General features: G+C 35.0%; 2 protein-coding genes across 2 annotated transcripts; one reads left to right on the top strand and one right to left on the bottom strand.

The window, feature by feature from the left end:
* The first annotated feature begins 443 nt into the window (after window positions 1–443).
* Window positions 444–1,658, top strand: LOC143529751 (putative F-box protein At3g52320). Its single transcript, XM_077025473.1, has 2 exons — window positions 444–964; window positions 1,046–1,658. The coding sequence occupies exons 1-2, from the start codon at window positions 444–446 to the stop codon at window positions 1,656–1,658; spliced, it is 1,134 nt and encodes a 377-aa protein (XP_076881588.1).
* Window positions 1,659–10,889: 9,231 nt separating this feature from the next.
* Window positions 10,890–14,636, bottom strand: LOC143530177 (eukaryotic translation initiation factor 2 subunit alpha homolog). Its single transcript, XM_077025793.1, has 7 exons — window positions 14,611–14,636; window positions 13,040–13,096; window positions 12,868–12,954; window positions 12,628–12,774; window positions 12,426–12,530; window positions 12,226–12,324; window positions 10,890–11,243 (listed from the first exon to the last, which is right to left on the bottom strand). The coding sequence occupies exons 1-7, from the start codon at window positions 14,626–14,628 to the stop codon at window positions 11,097–11,099; spliced, it is 660 nt and encodes a 219-aa protein (XP_076881908.1). The 5' UTR covers window positions 14,629–14,636; the 3' UTR covers window positions 10,890–11,096.
* Between the last annotated feature and the right edge of the window lie 6,400 nt (window positions 14,637–21,036).

Consider the following 21,036-nt stretch of genomic DNA (forward strand, 5'->3'; position numbering starts at 1 on the left):
TGCTTGTATTGAATAAAACTTCTTTAACTGTATTTTAACTATGTCTAATATATATTATAAAACAAATCTAATATTAAATAAGTAAATAGTTAACATTTCAATATGTACGACTAGCTCCGGTTTCTACCGAGAAACCAAACTGGTGAACGGTCAAACGAAATAATGAACATCCATAAAATTGTTACATGATTATCAAAGTATGTGTTTCCCAAAACCATGTTTAAAACTTATAATTTAATTATTGTTTCACATTTGAATAATCCAACAATTGTGTTATAAATCCATACTAGTAGAATTGGCCCAACACGTACCGGCCCATACTTTACGTAAAGTAACCCTAGAAATCCATTCTCATATTATATATTATATATATATATATATATATATATATATATATATATATCACGTAAAGCCCTAGAAAGAATTCCATAATCTAAATCAAAATGTCAGGCATCGATGAAATCCACCTGGAAATCATGAAGCGGCTTCCTGTCAAATCGTTGATTCGATTCCGATCGGTCTCCAAAGCATGGAAGTCTCACATCAACAGCTCTGATTTTATTGTTAAGCACTTCAGCTACCACCGCACACAGTCGCAACATCATCTACTTGTAAAGTATCGAGATAATGATAATGCACCTAAACATTATCATGAAATTAATGACGACACGTATGTTTCAGTTGTTGATGATGATACTTTTCCAAAACAGAAAATTTTTTGGAGGGTTCCTATATACGTTAAGATGCTTGAATGTCCTAAGGTAATCGGCACTTCCCACGGTTTATTGTGTTTGGGTGACGGTGAAAGGGACTTGGTTTTTCTTTGGAATCTTTCAATTAGAAAAGTTGTCGGTGTCGTTGTGCCGCCTAAAAAAAGTAAATGCATGTATGGAAACGTTTTAGGTTTTGGGGTTCGTCATGAGACCAATGAACCTAAGATTGTCAAGATTACATTTCATGATGAGTTTGATTATGATTATGATTATGATTATGATTATGATTATGATTATGATTATGATTATGATTATGATCCCGACCAAATAAGGAAGGATAAGAAAAGTATAAATCGCATCCCTCCTAAGGTTGAGGTTTTCACATTAAGCACGGGGGCTTGGAGAAGTTCATATGGCAATCTCCCACGTGAATCAATTCGATTTTGTACTTATGGTACCGGGGTAGCTATAGATGGAGTTTATTATTGGCTTGCTACTGATACGATTTCCGTGGATGATAACAGCGGGTATATTATTATTTCATTTGATATGGCAAGTGAAGAGTTGAGAGAAGTACCCCTTCCAGATGGATTAAGCCACGTTTCCATGTCTAAGCTAGGGGAGTCTCTTGTTGTAGTTGGTCAAAATAAACACGCTATTAATTTGTGTTACGATGTATGGAAGATGGGGGATAGGGTTCAACAATCGTTTACAAGGCTATTTACTTTTACACCAAAAAAGGACGCTTTAGTAAAAGGATTTCGGAAGAGCGGTGAGCCTATAATTGATGTTCCAGAAAGATTTAATAATGAACTTGTTGTTTACGATCCCTACTCAAAACGCGTCAATGATCTTGGGATTGAGAGATCACCTTGTTCATTTGGAGTGTATGACTACATGGAGACACTATTTCTGCTTGATAAGCCACGTTTTTATGGTTTTTAGTGACATCTAAAAGTGGAGAGTTAAGAACAAAAGGCATTTAAAGGTATAGAGCTTTGGCGTGCAGTTGAAGTTTCAAGATGATTTGGTTTCATAACGAACATCATTTTATATTTGGTATGCCCTTCGTCACCCCATGTTTCTGGAACTGAGTGTCAAACTTCAGTTTAACCTCACTCTTTTGCTTATCATCCTTAGAACTCCGTAAATCTGATTTTCAATCTGTTTACTACTTTTACTATTTGGAAATTTGATTAATCTTATATTGTATTCATGAAGTACGTAGATGCAGATATTAAATAGCCACTAAAGCTTTTATAGATTGTGTATTCTGTAATGGCTCATATTAGAAGTTGCTAAATGGCTATTTGGCTCAGGTCATAATGAAAATCAAGTAAGATCATCATGCGCGTTATTTATTCAAAATAATATTTTAATGTATGGAGTTTCCCTATCTAGAATTATTCACAAACATGGTTTTAACTTTTAATTATACAGCACAACCGATTTCGAGGCACCGAAATACAGATAGGGAAACTCCATACATTAAAATAGTCATGATTAAAAGTCATGATTAATTAGCAACTAAAAATGAGAATCCCGAGGCACCGAAATTACAACTTTATTATCTTTTGTGTGGGATTGGTAAAATCTTAGAGTTGTCGATGATGTTGATCATGAATCTGCATCCAAAAAATCACTATTTGTTGTTATAAAATCATAAGGTAAGGGTAATGGGGCTTGGTTGAACCCCAAGTGATCCAATCAAAACCCGACACGTATGCGATGACATGGCACTGGAAAAAGCCTCTCAACCAAGCCCCATAGGGTGTAGTGGGGCTTGGTTGCCCACCCCCAAGTATTTAATCCACCCTTGCTTAAACCATTGCTCAACCTTCGTTCAAGCCCCGTGGTCCCGGCCACCCCCCTCGCTCGCGCCCCTGACCACGAGTATGGTGTAGTGGTGTTCGCGAGCCACGTTTGCAGCCACCTGGACCACCCCCATCTTCCGCGCCCCATTACCCACAGTCTAATGGTACAGGATTAATTGTAGAAAATAGGTACCTAAAGGCACACATTTATTGTATGAATTGGTAAGAGTTGTACAAGTGTAGTTATGTATTTGAAACAGTCAAAACAGGGGATCATTGTGGTTGGATATGTTGGTTAAATTGGTAATATTGTCTGCTGGTAAGATTTTGAATTGACTTTTGCATATTGTGTCCAACTATATATAAACTCTCAAATGCATTCTGCTCACTTTATCTAGCTGTTTAGCTGTTGACTTTGACTACCAAGCAGAATTGACTCAGAAATTCATATTCCAAATCATTTGACTTTTGAGAATAGTTTCCAATGTCAGCATCCAATCTGTGATCCTTACAATGTCAGTTAACCTTTAATATATATATATATATATATATATATATAGCATTTCAGACCTGATACCAATTGTTGGTAGTGAGCTGTTGACTTTTTGCATCAAGATTTGCTCTCCATCTGTTGACTTAGACCTGCATTTGATATTCATGCTATCATTTGACAGTAGGCCTTCCATTCTCTGCTTTACTTTTTGCAACAATAAACAAGAACCTTTTTAACTTATCATTTAGTATAAAACTCCACCATTCAGCACCATCTTTTGTTTTATTATTACGCTTAAGCGTCGCAAAACGGGCAGGTACACTGGGTTTTGGTTAGACCGGGTTGGGTTGAAAATAAGTTCGGGTCAGTCAGTACGGACCCCACTTTAAGAAATACTACTACAAGGGTAATTTGGTAATTTGTAATTTTCAATTAATAAGTGTAGTTCTTGCTACAAGAGAAAATTTTGGTCATTTACTGGGATTTGTGGAATGTATTGCCTTAGATGTCAATAACATGTTAGAAAAAACTTTTCAGTTAAGCATGTTTGACTGGAAGCATTCCATGATGGTAATCTCTTGAAAAGGGGACAATAAAAAGAGACGTTGATTTCGGTGGACAGCGGATAATATTGATTCTATTAGAGATCGGATATTACATGTGTTAGGCTATGAGTAATGGAGGGACTACAAATTGGGGCGTTTTGCGCCGTGTGGCGACCAGTCAGCAAGGGGTGAGAATTTGTTTTTGGGGTGTAATGGTGTAGGGGCTACAATAGTAATATAATATATATATATATATATATATATATATATATATATATATATATATATATATATATATAGGATTGATTTCTTTTGAGAACCGCTTTGAGCTTTAAGAAATCAACGTAACAAAAAAAATTTTGAATTTTTTTACACATGTGTAATACGTAAGTGTAAGTAATGTACAAAAAATTACCGTAATTTTTTACACATCGAATCGACTTATTACACATGTGTAACTAACATTTAAACTTGTGTAATTATCAAAAATACTTATTCTCTCTCCTGATTCATTTTTTAATCAAATATATTTTCTCAGCCATATATTCAATCTCATTTAATTACATGTGTGGTCTAAAATTAAGTTCTTAAAGTTCTTACAACTCATCAAGTTCTCAAAATATCCCTCCCCTATGTATATATTATACATATGTATATATAATTTAGCTAAACCGAGGTGTTTTTTTCTTTTTTTTATGAAACCGGGATGATAAAATAAGAATTTTGGTTTTTTTTACCTTTTTGATTCTTGTGTTTTTTTATTCTATGATTTTTTTTTATTTTTGGTATTTTTGTGGTCCAAAATGGTTCTCATAGTTCTCAATTTCAAAAAGGTTCTCTCATGATCCTGATCATATATATATATATATATGATTGATTTCTTTTGAGAACCGCTTTGAGTTTTAAGAACTCGAAAGAACTCAACGTAACAATTTTTTTTTGAATTTTTTTACACATGTGTAATACGTAACTGTAAGTGATGTACAAAAAATTACGGTATTTTTTTACACACCGAATCGACTTATTACACATGTGTAACTAACAGTTAAACTTGTGTAATCATCAAAAATACTTACTCTATCTCCTGCTTCATTTTTTAATTACATTTAATCTCAGGCACATATTTCATGTCATTTAATTAAATGTATGATCCAAATTTGAGTTCTTAAAGTTCTTACAACTCAACATGGTTCTCAAAATATCTCTCCCCTATATATATATATAGGGGATGGTTCATGCGAGAAGTGATATTAGAGTGAGAAATGCAAGAAGTGAATCTCATCCATCGATTACACAAATCAATGGTTAAAAATACAAGATGACATTTTTGTAATTATGTTGACTATTTAAACAGACGTTTTAAGCTTAAAGGGGCAAAATTGACAAAATAATGTAGGCTTTCAATAAGTAACGTCAGGCATCCCTTATTTCACTCCGAAACCGCTCACCATCACTCCCAACGCGAATGCCTACATACAAAATTGATACACAATATTGACATCTTTGATTAGAGTGAAGCTCTTTGATTGTGTATAAGAGGCAATCGTTCTTCATTGTTAGTGATCAGGTTGTTCTGAAGCATAATCAGTGGTTTTGTACATGGTACTATGACTGAACCCTAGGTAAGGATTTAAGGCATGTAGGGTAATTTATGGTGTTTATTTGAATTAAAGTAACATGTATATAAACTAAATGATGGTTACATTTTGTTTCTTATAGTTGTAGTTCATTAGAATGCCCTACACCCAATTAATGTGTAGAGATGCTAAATAATTGTGTAGGCTAGATGGTATAGTTAGTATTACTTCAAAAAGGGAAGTATAATTTGTGTGAATGGGCTATTGAAATGGTTAGATGTCGATGTATATTGATTTGGGAAAAATAGGGTTTAAAAAAATAGATGGTGGAAATATACTCGATTTTCCTTATGATAATTGTTTATGAAAAATCGTTTAGGATATTTTTAGTATAAAGCTACACTACTGTTTGGTTAGTGCATTGATTTATGTGTATACATGCAGGATTATTTGCAAATAGTGTGGCCTATGTAAGATTATCTTCAAGAGTTAGCATTGGTTGGGTAGTGGAATGATATGTTTGTGTATCTGTGTTGGGTGTATATGGAAATTCTGTAGGTTGTGTAGGTGTTATTTTAAGTAAACAGTCTGTTATGTGTAGGCTGTGTAAGGTTTATCTTCAAATAGTGTATGCTGTGTAGGTATTAATTTGAGTCCGACTTATGTTATGTGTAGGCTGTTTAGGAGTTAATTTGCATATGTGTAGTTAATGGTTGTGTAGGGATATGTTGGCTACATATGTGTAGCCTCTATAGTTGTCTTGTAAGTGTAATGATATGTATGTGTACGTAAGAAAAATCTAAAAACATGTCAGATGAAATATTGTGCAGGATTTTCAGTGTAGGGGGTTGTGCCTTAGATGAATGTCAATTACAAAATATAATTGTTTATGTTTGTTTAGTATGTTGAAAAGTATTATATTTTATTGGCCAGATTTTGAAAAATGTGTATTACTTTCGGGACAAGTTAGAGGGATGGAAAGCCTGGAGTTTAGTATTCACACATGTGTAGGAAATATTGACAAGTATGTATGGTGTGTTTATGTTAAAAAGTTGTGTAAAACACCCTGTGTTATAGGTTGTTCTATGTAGGTGTAGGTTTCAAATTGAAGCAGCAAGTTTGTTTTGTTTTAGTGTTTGTACGTACTAAATGTGATCATATGTTTGTTTCTTGTATGTCTCTGTGTATAACATAATGAAATAAATTTGGCATTCAAAGATTATGCATTTAGCAGAGGGTGGGCATCGTGAAGGTGAATAATGATCACACTATGAACAATGATTTGTCTATGTGTATAACATAATGAAATAAATTTGGCATTTAAAGATTATGCATTCAACAGAGGGTGGGCATCGTGAAGGTGAATAATGATCACACTATGAACAACGATTTGACAAAAATGAAATTAAGACCATAAGATATGGTTTTCTTCCTGATTTTGTCGATCACTATTTTTTGGTATGGTTTTGATGTAAAGAGATTTCAGTCTATTTTTAAGAAAGTGTTGATCCATCAAGAAATTAGCGTAGGCGAAACCCAGTAAGGAGATAGATGATGAATACCTTAGAATTTGCATAAGAACATTCACAAAGTGTAAGAACCTGCCAATTCCATGAAATGTGTTGAGTTTTTATTATGTACTTGTATTGTACATATTGTAAAGTAAATCATGTATGTTGGGTGTAAAAGTAATATATTGTAAGCTACCTACGAATCGTTGATCACCCAAAGGCGCGCGAATGCAATTGAGGGGTTTGAACTGAAATGACAGAAACTAAAATGTTCAACAAAGGTTAATTATGGTTGTTACAATGAGGCATATGGAGACATTCATTGGCAACACAAACTGTGGTTGTGGACTTGGGAGGAGTCATTGAAGCAATAGAAGATGCTTCTCGTTTTAAGGACTAAGTAAACAACAAAGATTATGCTATCTGAGGTTAACACCCACAAACCAAAATTTATGAAAGCTCTTATGACGGAATGATAATTTGGTATATTAAATGGCATTTTGTTTTCTAGTTAGTAAAGTTATTTTGTTGTGTTGAAACGTTTTGAGGTGATTAAACCTTTGTTATGAATAAACCTACATGTATGTAGGTACTTGTGATTACATATTGTTATGATTAACCCTTTGTTATTATTTCCACTCATAAATTTGTGAGGATGGTTATTGGCAAGTTTAGCAAAATCTTCCACACGTGTATTAATTCCACACATATGTACATACAAACGTGCACACAAACATACGTACCTACATAGTCGGATAGTCCTATGTCCTTGCAACAAACATATGTACCCACAAATACATGCATACCTACATAAAAACATATGTACCTACGTAAATACATAGATACATTTCATGGATGCATACATACGTACGTATATATAAACAAACCTAAATACGTATGTAGGTACATACATACATATATACATACAAAAACATACATATATACAGAAGACATACCAATTGTTAAAACAATCATATGGATGATTCGATTATGAAAACCACTATATAATATCTAAAAAACAAATGTTAAGAACACAACATAACATTGCTGCACATAATATAAGAAAAACAACACAATTTTATACATCGGAACTCGAATCAATTTCATCGCTTCCATTGGATTCAGCGGTTTCATCACTTTCATATGATTCTACATTTTCGTCGGTTTCATCGTATTTTATAGTTTGTTTACCCCTCACCGATGCATTTCTTTTCGTCTTTGGTCCCGTTAGGTGAGTAAAATAAAAGTTGGGATGCACAATTTCTGCATAAGGAATCAAGTAAAATAAACAATTTAAAAACAAATTGTTGGATAATAAGAACATACTTTCAAAGAAATAAACTCGAATAGAAACATGCTTCATTCTTATGTTCATTGTTGAAATCCTGTTTGTCACTTGACTCCCCGATTAATCTCCCATTATTGCTTGGTAAAATTGTTTGTATTTCAGGAGCATCCGTAGTTACTGTTAAAAAGGAGTAAACATAGAAAAAAAAGGATAAACTAACAATTTAAATATAACACAAGAACCTAATGCAAAAACGACAATGTATATGAACAAATACAGATTATGTAATAAAATAACAATCATAAAGGATGCTTAACATAAGAGGAAAACACAATTGATTATAAAGCATGCAACTAACATCATCTGTTAATCTACCTAAATCTGTTTGTAGGTAAGCGTGATGGAAATTACACTTTTGGAGTGTCATGGAGAATGATTGGCTGCAACCTTTTTTTTTTGGTAGTAAACAACAAACATCGTCTTAAGTTGATGGTTGGTATGAAGTTTACTATTTACTACAACAAAAATATTAATATATATATATATATATATATATATATATATATTGATGCATGCAATTATTCTCTGTTACGCTTCAAAACTGTAATTTACATCACATTAACCTTGCTACACAAGAACAAAAAGTCATACACAATTACCCGATTGATTGACATGTATTTTAAAGATAGCAAAAACTATGTATGTGTGTATGATAAACAATAGTCAAACTACCCAGATAAATTAACTAGATAATTATCAACATCAACTAAAAAGTTGTACACATAAGCAAAAAAGACTACACGGTATAAGAAACATGTACATCAAATAGCAGACGTAGCTACACAAAATATTATAAATATAACATAAAAGAAACTACATATAATGGTAACCGAATATAACAAAGTCTGATGGATGCTTAAGATAACAAAATGAAAATTTAATCAAAATGTAGAACTGACCTTCAAAATCGTTAGTCGGTATGCCGCTTGAGTGAGCATGATTTGTAGTTGATTCATTATCCATTGCACCTAGTTAGATATCAATAGAAAAAAAGGAGATCAAGTGATCATATAATGATACCAATCTAATTATGATTGCATTCTCAGTTAAGCATCTAATACTTAATGAATTTGATCTATTATTAAAAAAAAATTAAACCAAAAATATATACTCCGATCTTAACAAACATGAATTCAATTGAAATCAAACCAAAAATTAATTAAAACACATTAAATCTCTAATAATTGATAAGTCCATATAATTAAATTAAAGGTACTACAATAAAACCAATTTATTATACTCAAACCTAAACCTAAGACTAAAAATTGACAAGATATACAAGTGAATATAAAATTGAAATTGATATAAAGGAATTGAATAAAACCTGAATCTGATGTGCTTTATTAGATGTATCTTCATGTTGTCATTCATATCGCATACCGAATTAATCATTGATGAAATCGATTTAGGGCAGAATAAAATTAGGCCTAACCGTCAATTGGTGAATATTAGAATCGAAATAGACATTTTCAATTCAATAATACTATGCAATGGATGTTGAATTAGAAATGGTGTTGCTTCAAATCTGTGATTATGAAATATGTCGATATCTCTGTTATTGAACGATTGATGTATGAATAAACAAATAATATTTACCAATAAAATAAAGAAATTTGAAACCCCTACAATCAATAATTACCAAATATATAAATTAGATATATTACCAATATACCCTTATATATAATTTAAAGAAAAAATATAATTGGTTATAAATACTTCTCGCACTTCTCGCTGTAAGAATACTTCTGAAATGAACCAAAACCTATATATATATATAACACATATTAATATAATAATAATATTTTTTTCGCCCAAAAATCGCCGGGGTGGGGGGGGGGGGGGGTGTTTCTCTTCTTTGTCGCCCCTTCTCGCCCAAGTTGAGCCCCAGTACGCGTTGCCTTATTAACTTTGTAAAAGTCATTTACTATTTGAAAAAATAAGGTTTTCCGATGAGTTATTATACATAGACTTATAATATTGCATTGAAATTTCATTTAGGGAGACTAGAACATAAAATCAAAAATTAATACGAGCAGGAAATCACTAGGTTATTTGAGTCAAACTTAAAATGAAAGAGGTTACTTTTGGGTTGATATTTTAGGTTGTCACTTTTAGTATGTGATTTATGTGAAAGTGCCATTTTGTATATACATTCTCTTAAAATTTCTGTAAACAAGTAGAAGAAATCCAGCTCGAACTTCAATCGTCTTATTTCATTTTAAGTTTGCTTTCGCCATCTTTAAGGTCACAATAAGCCAATCAGAGCTAAAGAATATATTGCCAAATGTCATTGGACCAGAAGGTCAAACTCGAGCTTCAATCCTCTTATTAACAATATAAAAGATTGAAAATTTGTTTGAAATTGTAATAATCTTTGCCTGAAGCCCTAAATTATTATGATATACGTTAAGAACTGTTTTGATACACTGAACTTTCAAAACATTGTCACTAGTTTATTTTAACTTATGATTGGATACAAAACGCCAATAACCTATCCATTCAGTTTCGCCTTTTCCTCAGATATAGTCATAGAAGTGCACAAGCCGGGTATTTACAAGAACCATAACCGGATAGAAACCGATTCCAGGTATAGTAGGATATTTGACCGGTTTTTCTGAGTTTCAAGTCAGATCGAGTTTTGGTTTCAACTGGTCCGGGTCGGTTTCAGTTCCGGATATGGCTCCGGGTATATTAGGTCGTACCCACAGGTCGGGTACAGGTAGCAATCGGTTCCCGGTTGTGTCCGGAATCGGGTATTATGTGCACCTCTACTCAAGTATACACATTTCGTAAATTTAGCTTCAAATATTACAATATGATTTGTAATAATCATTCCAAAAACCCTATCAGAGCAGCATCAGCAGTTGCATTCAAAAGAAAGAAATACGTCTGAAGGAGGTCCAAAGCAATAGTTGACAAAATAGCAAAGTAGTTATAATTTGCATGATGACATAACATGTCATGCCTCACAGGTTTCTATTCAACTACTTGTTTGAAAAATAAAATACAAAATAAATTACTGCCGGTTAGTAAACAAAATTATATAAGAAAAACAAGCCTGTCTAAAAAAAAAGTTAGTGTTTCTCTCTTGTTGTTTAGACTTGATGTTGCTTGTCCAAATCAATGTCTCTCATTCCTGTATCTTCCTCCTCTTCACTGTTGTCGTCTCCTTCGACTTCTTCGTTTGCTTGACTTAGCTTCGCCATTCGTTCAGCCAACAATATATCCTCACGTTCGCTCACCTGAACCAACGAATAGTGTCAACAATAATTCTTTTTTTTTTATAAATCACTTGTTTAAGAAATGCGTTTTAGATCAGATTTCATAAGGGTTTTCAAATTATTTTTTGTTTTTGTTTTCTAGGTAAAATGTTTTAAAACGAGGATTCATAAAACCTCACATAGACTGACATCCACTGAAAGGACACTTCATAAAACAAATTTCCAAACATAGAACCATGCAAGTAATTTCGAACAGTAATGCACACATTAGGCCTGTAAATGAACTGCACGTCCAGTGAACTGTTTGTGAACCTTTCGATAGAAAGTGAGTTTATTTGATAAGCAAACGAGCATGAATGCATGTGTCATTCATTTATTCAAGTTTGTGAGTGTTGGCTAAAATTTTTAGGTCCGTTACAATGTAGTCTAGTTTTATGATTGTCCATTACACAATTTACTCTAGTTTGATATACTTTTAGGCTGAATGGATTTATGTAACTTTTACTTGTAATTGATGTTCGCTCAGTTACATTTATGAACACGAACACAAACATGAACAAGAAAACCTCATCGTTTAATTGTCAATGTTCCATGGTTTGTTCTATCAAAGTTAAACGAACAAACACACTCTATCATGATCGTACAGTTCATTTACAGACCTACACAAAATGTGATATCTGACCAACACCATTTTTCATTTTATTAGCCATTTTTGTCCAACAATGATAGCATAACTTACTTAATTGTTCTTGTGATTGGTTAGAAAACGATAGTACATTAACAATAAAGGCAACGTATACTTACAAAAAATCCACGTAAGAGCACAGGTTAATTTTGAAAACCACCCAAAAGAGAACGCACACTCAGTTTATCTCATTTTAGTCGTGGTTGGTGAAAACACAGTGCATAACGCTATCATTGGTGATAAAAGTGTGAAAAAATGATGTGTGATCGTCCTGTGAAAAAATGATATTTGCAATGAAAAGTTGAAACTGAGACTGACCGCTCGTGGTGGCTCCTTTACTGTAAGTTTACCCTTGTGAAGCTCTATTTCTTCTGTACAAGCAGCAATTGCTTTTGTAAGAACTGAAATCCCTTGCTCCTAAAAACAATACGATACCATCAGTTAAGGAATATATAAATAATAGCCAGTTAGCTACACAACAAAGAATAATATATAAAAAATAGAAACACTTTGGTTACCTTATCAAGAGTTTGAGTGATAAGAACATAAGATGGAGGAGCAACCAACTTAATCTTAACAGGACAATCTTGATTCCCAGCAGCTTCCGCCTTCCGCATTGCTGACTATAATAATAATAAATATATATACAATATCATTTGCTGACTGTGTGTAAATCATACAATCATAACTAGCTGAAAGAAACATGCTTAAATAAAACACCTGAATGTGAAGAACTCCATCAAACTGAAAGCATTTCATCTCAATATCTGCCCGAATCTTTAAAGGCTGTGGAGTCATCCTTCTTCTAATGTTCTTTACCAATGCATCTTTGACTTCCTCGGTCAAAGCAGGAACCACTTTTGTAACCTAATAATAATGAGAAGAACAAATGTGTTGATTATTGATCCGTATAAATGATCAAAAGAATGATTTAGATCTCTAAAGAGCATGCAAAGCTACCTCAACTCCATCAGGGCCAGTTTCTTTAACTTCACGAGTAAGTGAATTAAGAATGGAATCAGGATCGTTCACAACCAACTTAAATGCCTGAAACCAGTTAGCAGATATATGAGACGTATAGTGATTATTAAAAAGTACAAATAATTACTTCAGCATTGTCATTTCAACACACCTCAAATGCATGACCATACTTCCGGTACAAGGGCCAACCAACATGAACATATAGATCCTGTCAGTGTAGAGATTACAAAACAAACCAATTAATTACATGAGTTAACATATATCAAAACATTTCAGGAAAATAAAACATATGCAGAAGACAATTTTGTTTTTGCAGAAAATTCTTTTAAACACCAACATAACAAAAAGCTATAAAGTATCTGTAATACGATTTGTGGCTTTATCAGTGTGTAAAGTCAGTAAATTTGTTATTCAACATCAAAACAATTAAAGGTAGACACCTAATAACTGAAATAGTCTGAGTCACTTTAAAGCTAAACCCTATATTAATTGGTTAGAACTGACATTCATTAAAGATATGTCAAAACTTGTTACTTTGATTGCTAGGCAAGAGGAGTCATGAGACTATCTTATTATAACACTCTTTAAAAAAAGATCCTAGACTTAACATACATGTGTGTAACCGTGCATACAATTAAAGTGTTGACCCCCCTGCTTCTACATAACTAAAGATTTTAAAAAAGATGGCGCACTGACCCTATAGAGTGCCTTATCAATAGTCAGATTATGCAAGTAAAACAAAACTTCACAATCATTCCTCTATTGGTTTCTTCACCAAGGGTTCGATCTAATAATGGCAAACATTTTGTATCATCCGCCAAACGCCTAAATAACACCTACAAGTGATTCATGTCGTATCGTATTTAACAGGTTACAGACAACGCGATTATCACAAGTATCAAACATAAGAGCGACTCGTTTAACACTTGGCTTAGATGGTTTGGGCATGTCAGTTATATGTTTTATGTATCAAGAAGGAGAAATAATGAACTCTAGCCTCCTAACTAAAATTATTTCAAAAATAGTATAAAAATGTATAGTGTACCTTTTTACTAAACAGAGCTTATCGTGTCTAAACAAGTACCCAATTTGCCAGCCCTAAGTGCCCCTTGACTCAAAGTTTAGGTATACTTGGTCTCCACAAACATCAATCAACATCAAAATGTTTCTAACGAAGCAACATGTATCATTACACATTAAAATATTTAGGTACTTACATTCAAAACTAAATATAAAATTTCACAAATTCAGTAATATTTCATCAGTAGAATCAGTTTTAAGGATTAAGCTCCAGTTATTAGGCCAGATGTAGTGAATGGGCTACATTGGGGGGCAATTGTTGGCACGTGGTGCCACGTCTGCAAGAGGGGCGATTTTCATTTTAGAGTATAGTGGTTTGCAGCCCAAAATCACCCAATAACAATATAATATTATTATCTTTTCAAGTTGAACGGCAACAAATATATGCCGCCCCCCAACCCAAAAAAAACACCTAGAGGCGGTGTAGAGGGTGACATTAGGGCGATTTTTGCCCAAATTCGTCTCACCACACATGGGATTACGGTTTCTTGGTTTTTTGTCATATCGGTTCGGTTTTTCAGATTTTTTACTATAGTCCTAAACCAAACCGCCGGTTTCTAATTCGGTTTGTTTTTTCGGTTTCATGCACCCTCCCTATGAAAACGCAACCCGATACACATTAACTTACGGTTAACATTTTACCTCAAGATCAATGTGCATAGTCTCGGCGGCATCTCGCCAGGGGCAAAGGTTAGTGAGGGCCGGGGGTGGCCCCGCCCCCGGTTTTTTGCGTAATAGTGTAAATTTACCCGTTATCGTCCAAAATTTTTTATATGTAGTGTAAATTTAGCTGTTTTAGGGCGAAAATTTTAGCCCGCCCCCCTCCGTTTTTGAAATTATGTATACATTTTGAGCCCCCCCCCCCCCCCCCCCCCCGTTGTCTTAGTCCAAGCTTCGCCACAGCATGTCGCATAATTGAGTGCACAAGCTTACTCTTATTATGTTGGCCCAGACGGATCAAACAATGGAATCAAGCGAACTTATCAAACAAACGAACACGAGATATTGAGGTGACAACCCTCTACTCTTTTCATATAATCAAACGAACATACCAAACGAACTTCACGAACTTCTCAAACGTATATGGAGATGAAACTCCTTGACTCTCTCTCAACTCTCACTCAACTCTCAATCATAAAACTAATAATCAAGACCCTATTTATAGACCCCACTAAACTTGTTCTCCAAGACATACATTTCCTAAACCTACTACAATTCAGATAACTAAATTATAACTTAACAAAATAAATCTTTAACTTTACTAATAATTCAAGATTAATCCTTCATTCACCCCCTTAATCTTGAATTGTTCATCTCTTTTGTACCGCCAAGATCTTTAATTCCCAGTAGCACTCTCAACTTTTCAATTGTAATCATTGGTTCATCTTTACCCTTTCTTTTCAGTTGTTTGTAGCAAACCTGTTTAACAAGTTCTTCACATTCATCATTCAAACCATCCACATTGATCTCACATACCACTTCATTCTCCACATTCTTCTTTTTCACTTTTCTTTTCATTCTTTGCTCATCAAAACTTGCAGATGGGCTATTCATTCCTTGTTTATCAGATCCTACTAGGCCTTCCATTCTAACAATTCTTCTCAACCTTTCATTCGGTTCTGACTTTTCATCAACAAGTGCTCAATTGTTGACTTTCACACACACTTCTAAATATGCAGACATGTTAGCTGCGTCATTCCTTTCATTCGGTATAATATCCTTCCTCTCATCATCATCAGTAGCAAATTTCTTACTTCCCTTTTGCTCACTTATCTTATCAATTTTCTCATCTTCAAAGTTGTTTGAGTCATAAAAACACACCTTAAGATTCTCCATCTTCTCTTTTTCTTCCTCTGAAGAAATTCTTTCTTTTTCTTCATGCAACCTTTTTTTTCCTTCACTTCTCAAAATAACTTGCAAAGCTTCTTCATTCTTTGTAGCTTCATGAACTTTCTTCTTACGTACTTATTCTTCTTGAACAATAGCATCCAATCTTTCCTTCTCAACGATCTCATCCAATCTTTCTTTTTTAGCGGCTTCTTGAGCTGCTTTTTCCTCTTATTCCTTTCGTACATAATCAATTCCGAGAAATTGAATCTTCAAAGCACGCCATGCTTCCTTAGCATTCATGAGTATGCCAACTTGTACCAAGATATCTTCCGGTAGGGTTTGAAATATGAACCCCAACGCTCTGTGCATCTTCCTTTCAACTACAGCTACGCCGATCGTAGGTTCAATAACGTCCCAAAAGCCATACTCTTTCAAAAATTCCTCCATCTTTGTCGACCATACCCCGTAGTTCGATTTTGTCAATACTGGAAGTCCTCCGATCATCATCATATCTTTCCTATCTTTACCTTCTTTTCCAGTTTGCTATTTCAGTTGGAATTGATTCCTGATCCCGAAACTAATCTCTAGTAAATAAGCAAACACCACAAACTTTTCTTCTCTTAATACTCAAAACCACACATTACAATTACCACTTTGACTTTTCACAAATCCAAACTCGATCACGGCTTTCACAACCTCTCAACTATGTGTACCAAGCTACCAATTAAATCCTATCAACCAACCTATTTGCTTAATCGCTAAAGCCTACACAACACAAATATATTGGCGGCTCCAAGGAAAAAACCAAAGTCAAAACAACAAGATTAACAAAAAAAACAATCTGCTTGTTTTCTTTTGTTGCAAGCAACGACAAAACAAACCAATTGCAATTATTGAAAAAAAAGAAATAGGTTTTACTCTTATTGTAATCCGTGACAAACCTTTTATTTTTCTTGCTTCCAGATTTTATTAAGAACAAATATAATCATAAACCCTTCTAACCAAACAAAGCCTTTTGAAGTGAAATCTTGCGAAACATACGTGAATATACGAGCCTATGCTCTGATACCAATTGTTGGCCCAGACGGATCAAACAATCGAATCAAGCGAACTTATCAAACAAACAAACATCAGATATTGAGGTGACAACCCTCGACTCTTTCCATATAATCAAACGAACATACCAAACGAACTTCTCAAACGTATATGGAGATGAAACTCCTAGACTCTCTCTCAACTCTCACTCATAAAACTAATAATCAAGACCCTATTTATAGACCCACTAAACTTGCTCTCCAAAACATACATTTCCTAAACCTACTACAATTCAGATAACTAAATTATAACTTAACAAAATAAACTTTTAACTTTACTAATAATTCAAGATTAATCCTTCATGTTAAACCTATCTTCACAAATCTTGTTGAGACCCGTATCAATAACAATCAACAGATCTTAGATCCGAATCTATACTATCAATACGTTTATAGATCTAGCTCATAATTAACCTTGATTTAATGCTATGTATGTGTAATAACGTTAATGTGAAGCTTGAGAGAGAGAGTAAATACTTTAAAACTTTTCTGAATAATGTTATATCTCTCTCTTCTAAAAAACTCTTACAAGTGAACAGTTGTTCACTATATATAGAAGGCGACCTGGTTCGCTAACATACCCTAGCGAACCAGCTTCCCCTTCGTTACATAATTTAACTTAACGAACCACCCCCTGATTCGTTAACATCCCCTAACGAATCAGGAGGGAATACATAATAATGTCTTAGTTCGCTAACATTCCTAGCGAACTAGACTTAACTTAGCGAACTAGTCTTAGTTCGCTAACATTCCTAGCGAACTAGACTTAACCTTAACGAACTAGTTAAATATAAACATTAAATATTACATTAATCATCAAATAAACATTAACGATAAATACAAAGACTCTAGACGCAAATCGTGCACTAACAGACACCCCCTCGTCTTGAGCTCTTTGTCTTTAACTTATTTGAAGCGCTTGGACTGCCAGTCTCTGCAACTATGAATTCCATGTTCGTGACACACACGAACAACTCGTTGGAATTGCATATCCAGGTCGTAATCTTCTTGGCGTTCAAACAAAATATGTTTCCTGTGTAGCACGTCGTTGTCAGTCTCTGATAAATTGACCAACCACATTGGGTTGATTATCTTGATAAGCTCGGTCTGCAGTCCTCGACCACAAACAATAACGGCCTCGCCAGTACGATTGTCATAGTACCAACGGTTGAAAGACAGATAAATATCTTGAGGCATTGTCTTCACATGAACCTTTTTCATTGTCTTTGGCGGCTTCACTTTCAAGACATGTTTCTTCCAGCCGGTCCTTGGATCAATCTCGTCAATGCGCTTACGTATTGGGACCTGGGGCTTGAAGAATTTGAAGCCATGATTGACCTCGAACAGTAAGTGTTGATGAAACCACTCAGCCGTTCGGTGACCCCCACGATTGATAAATGGACGTCTCGCGAGGGTACGTACATCCCAACGCGGTAGAGTTAAAACATCTATTATCCTCTCGTAATACTGGACACCCTTTTCCCACTTGACTATACATACCTTAAGGTCTGAATCATAGAGCCAGGAGACAATATCACCATGCACCTTAGAAACAGTCTTGAAGGTAGTCACCTGATTCGCCTCAATCCAAGCAGCAGCAGTATCTTTTCTTTCTTGATCTACATACCGATAAGCACTTATAATCTTACCCACTTTCTGACGTTTGAACCATCTTTCAATGTCATCATCAGTCACTTCTTTGAGTGAGGGAACTGTTCGCTGCACAATCTTCTCCAGTTCATCCTCAGTCTCTTTAATTACGTCTTCATGAAATACCGGGGTACCTCGATCAACGTTTGCGTGTTGATACAAGTCCGGGTACTCTTCAGCTGTCACATCCTCCATCTCAATCTCCTCGTTCTCATAAATAAAATTCGTATCCATAAATAACGGATCAACTTCCATTTCTTCCTCATTGATCACTTCGACATCGGGCTCAGTCTTTAAAGCAGTCAACTGATCGTCATTCAGCCCAAGCAGAATCGAAATCTGCTCTCGTGTCAAAGATCTAACCACAAACTCACCGACCTCTATCTCATCTCTGTTCACCACACTTCTAACCACCCCCGATCCATCAATAAATATCACCGTGTTAGCCTCAATCATTTCTATTGGCTTGGCAGCTGTTGGATCTTGATAGGTAATTATCTGCTTGCTCGAATCATCAGCGCCACTAACACCAGCACCAGAGGATGAACCATGCGATTGTTTAGCCTCACCTCCTGCATCAGATTCGTCAGGATCATCATCATCATTTTTGAGTTTCTTGAGGGCATCTTCTTTACAAGTTAATTGTAGAATCAACTCATCTTGTTCCTTTAATTTCACCCCATGAGACTCAACAATCGTACGTAACGACTTAGTCTCCTTTTGACAGAAAGAAATATAACTCATCATTTTTCGTTGATTCTCCATGAGTCGTTCTTGAGTTTGTCGATCAGCTGCCATTTGATTTTCATATAAATGTAGCAGATTTAGCAGCATTTCAGTTTGACGACCTGGTGGCAAGTTGTATACGGATGGATGAACAGGTTGAACAGGTCCTTGAGGCCGAGATATTCTCATGAATGAGACATCACTAGGCGGAGGTGGAGGAAGAGTAGTTGTTGGTAGAGGAGGAGGTCTCACTGAAGTGGTGGAAGATACTGTAGAGAACACAGCAGGAGGCCTCGGTATCTCGGTCAACGCAATTTGAGGAATAAGACCGAGCCTCTCATGTGACACCATCGTCGTTGTCAAGGTGAGCATCGGAGTGCTAGTAGTTTGCGGCACCGCCGAGCTTTGGGTAGTTGATTGACGTGGTGGTGGAGTTCCAATAATTACTCCAGCCCCAGCAGACACACGGGGCTTCTTTGATGGTTCACCAGTAGCTACAGCTTTCCCCTTTCGTTTTCTTTCTAGCTGAGCTTTCATGGTGGCAGCTAGAGCAGCATCGACTACATCTTGTTGTTCTTTAAGAGCTCGTTCACCAGCTCCACCATCACCATCATTATCATCATTGTCACCATCATCATCTCCACCATTATTGTTCCCACCTTCTCCCCCTTCACACTCGGAATCCGAATCATCATGGATCCAACGCTCATTAGGAGGACATACGTAATCCGGATTGATTATATGACCAATCATCCGTTTATCCTGTGGCTTGTCTTTTTGATAGATTAACATACGATGCACTGTTTCAGCTTTCATATGTTCCATATCAAGAACATCGTTCACCAACGATCGATAAATCACTAAATTTGGAATCAAATCCTGAATAATTAGCTGTAAAAAGCGAGGATACATCAAGAACTTCTTCGACGGTAGAGTTTGCTGAACTTGCTCTTTCAGATGATCAAAGATAAGTTCTGAGTAGTTGAATGGCTTGTTCAGGATTAGTGCAACAAACGCCGATTGTAAACTTAGTCTACATTCATCAAAACCACCGCGACGTCCACTCATACAATGAAGTAAAACATGCAGCAGATATTTGTAAGGTGGACACAACCCATTCTTGTTCAACATAGACTTATGAATATCACCCCCATAATTCAAGCGTGTGAATAAACCCCTAACCAATGTCCTGTCAAATTCACTCGGGTAATCATCATTATCGTTAAATTAAAGTACCCGACGAATGACCTCAACATCAATCGTAATAGGGATCTGATTAATTGTAGCTCGAACCCAATTATTTTCCTCAACAAATTCTGCCGAGTTCCAAAACTGCCTGATTATGCTAAGATACACTTTAGGTTTAGCAGGGATTGCATAATGTATCTTCGAACGGCGTAAGAAAGTCAACATAGCTCCAAACGTTCTCAAGTCAGTCACATCTTGCTCAACATAAGCACAAATGTTGTGCTTCTTATCGAACGGCAATAAAATCACTTCAGGATGTTGATCTTGTTGTTGTGGTTGTCCTTGTGGAGGTTGTTCCTGTGGCGGTTGATTTTGTTGTTCTTGATCGACCATGTTTTACTGTATAAATAAAACGAATATGAGAATAGATATCACAATGTATAATCAAAAGATATGTGTATTAAATGATTTAAATATCTTAATTTAATTCGCTAAGACTAACGAATGGTCATAAATAAGACTTATTCTTTGACTTCACAAAGTCAAAGTCAAAATTAGAATGAACAACAATAGTCAACAT

Source organism: Bidens hawaiensis, unplaced genomic scaffold (genome assembly GCF_021521415.1).
Source record: "Bidens hawaiensis isolate Kalapana, Puna unplaced genomic scaffold, B.hawaiensis_p1.1 tig00000636_1, whole genome shotgun sequence".
Lineage (NCBI taxonomy): Eukaryota > Viridiplantae > Streptophyta > Magnoliopsida > Asterales > Asteraceae > Bidens > Bidens hawaiensis.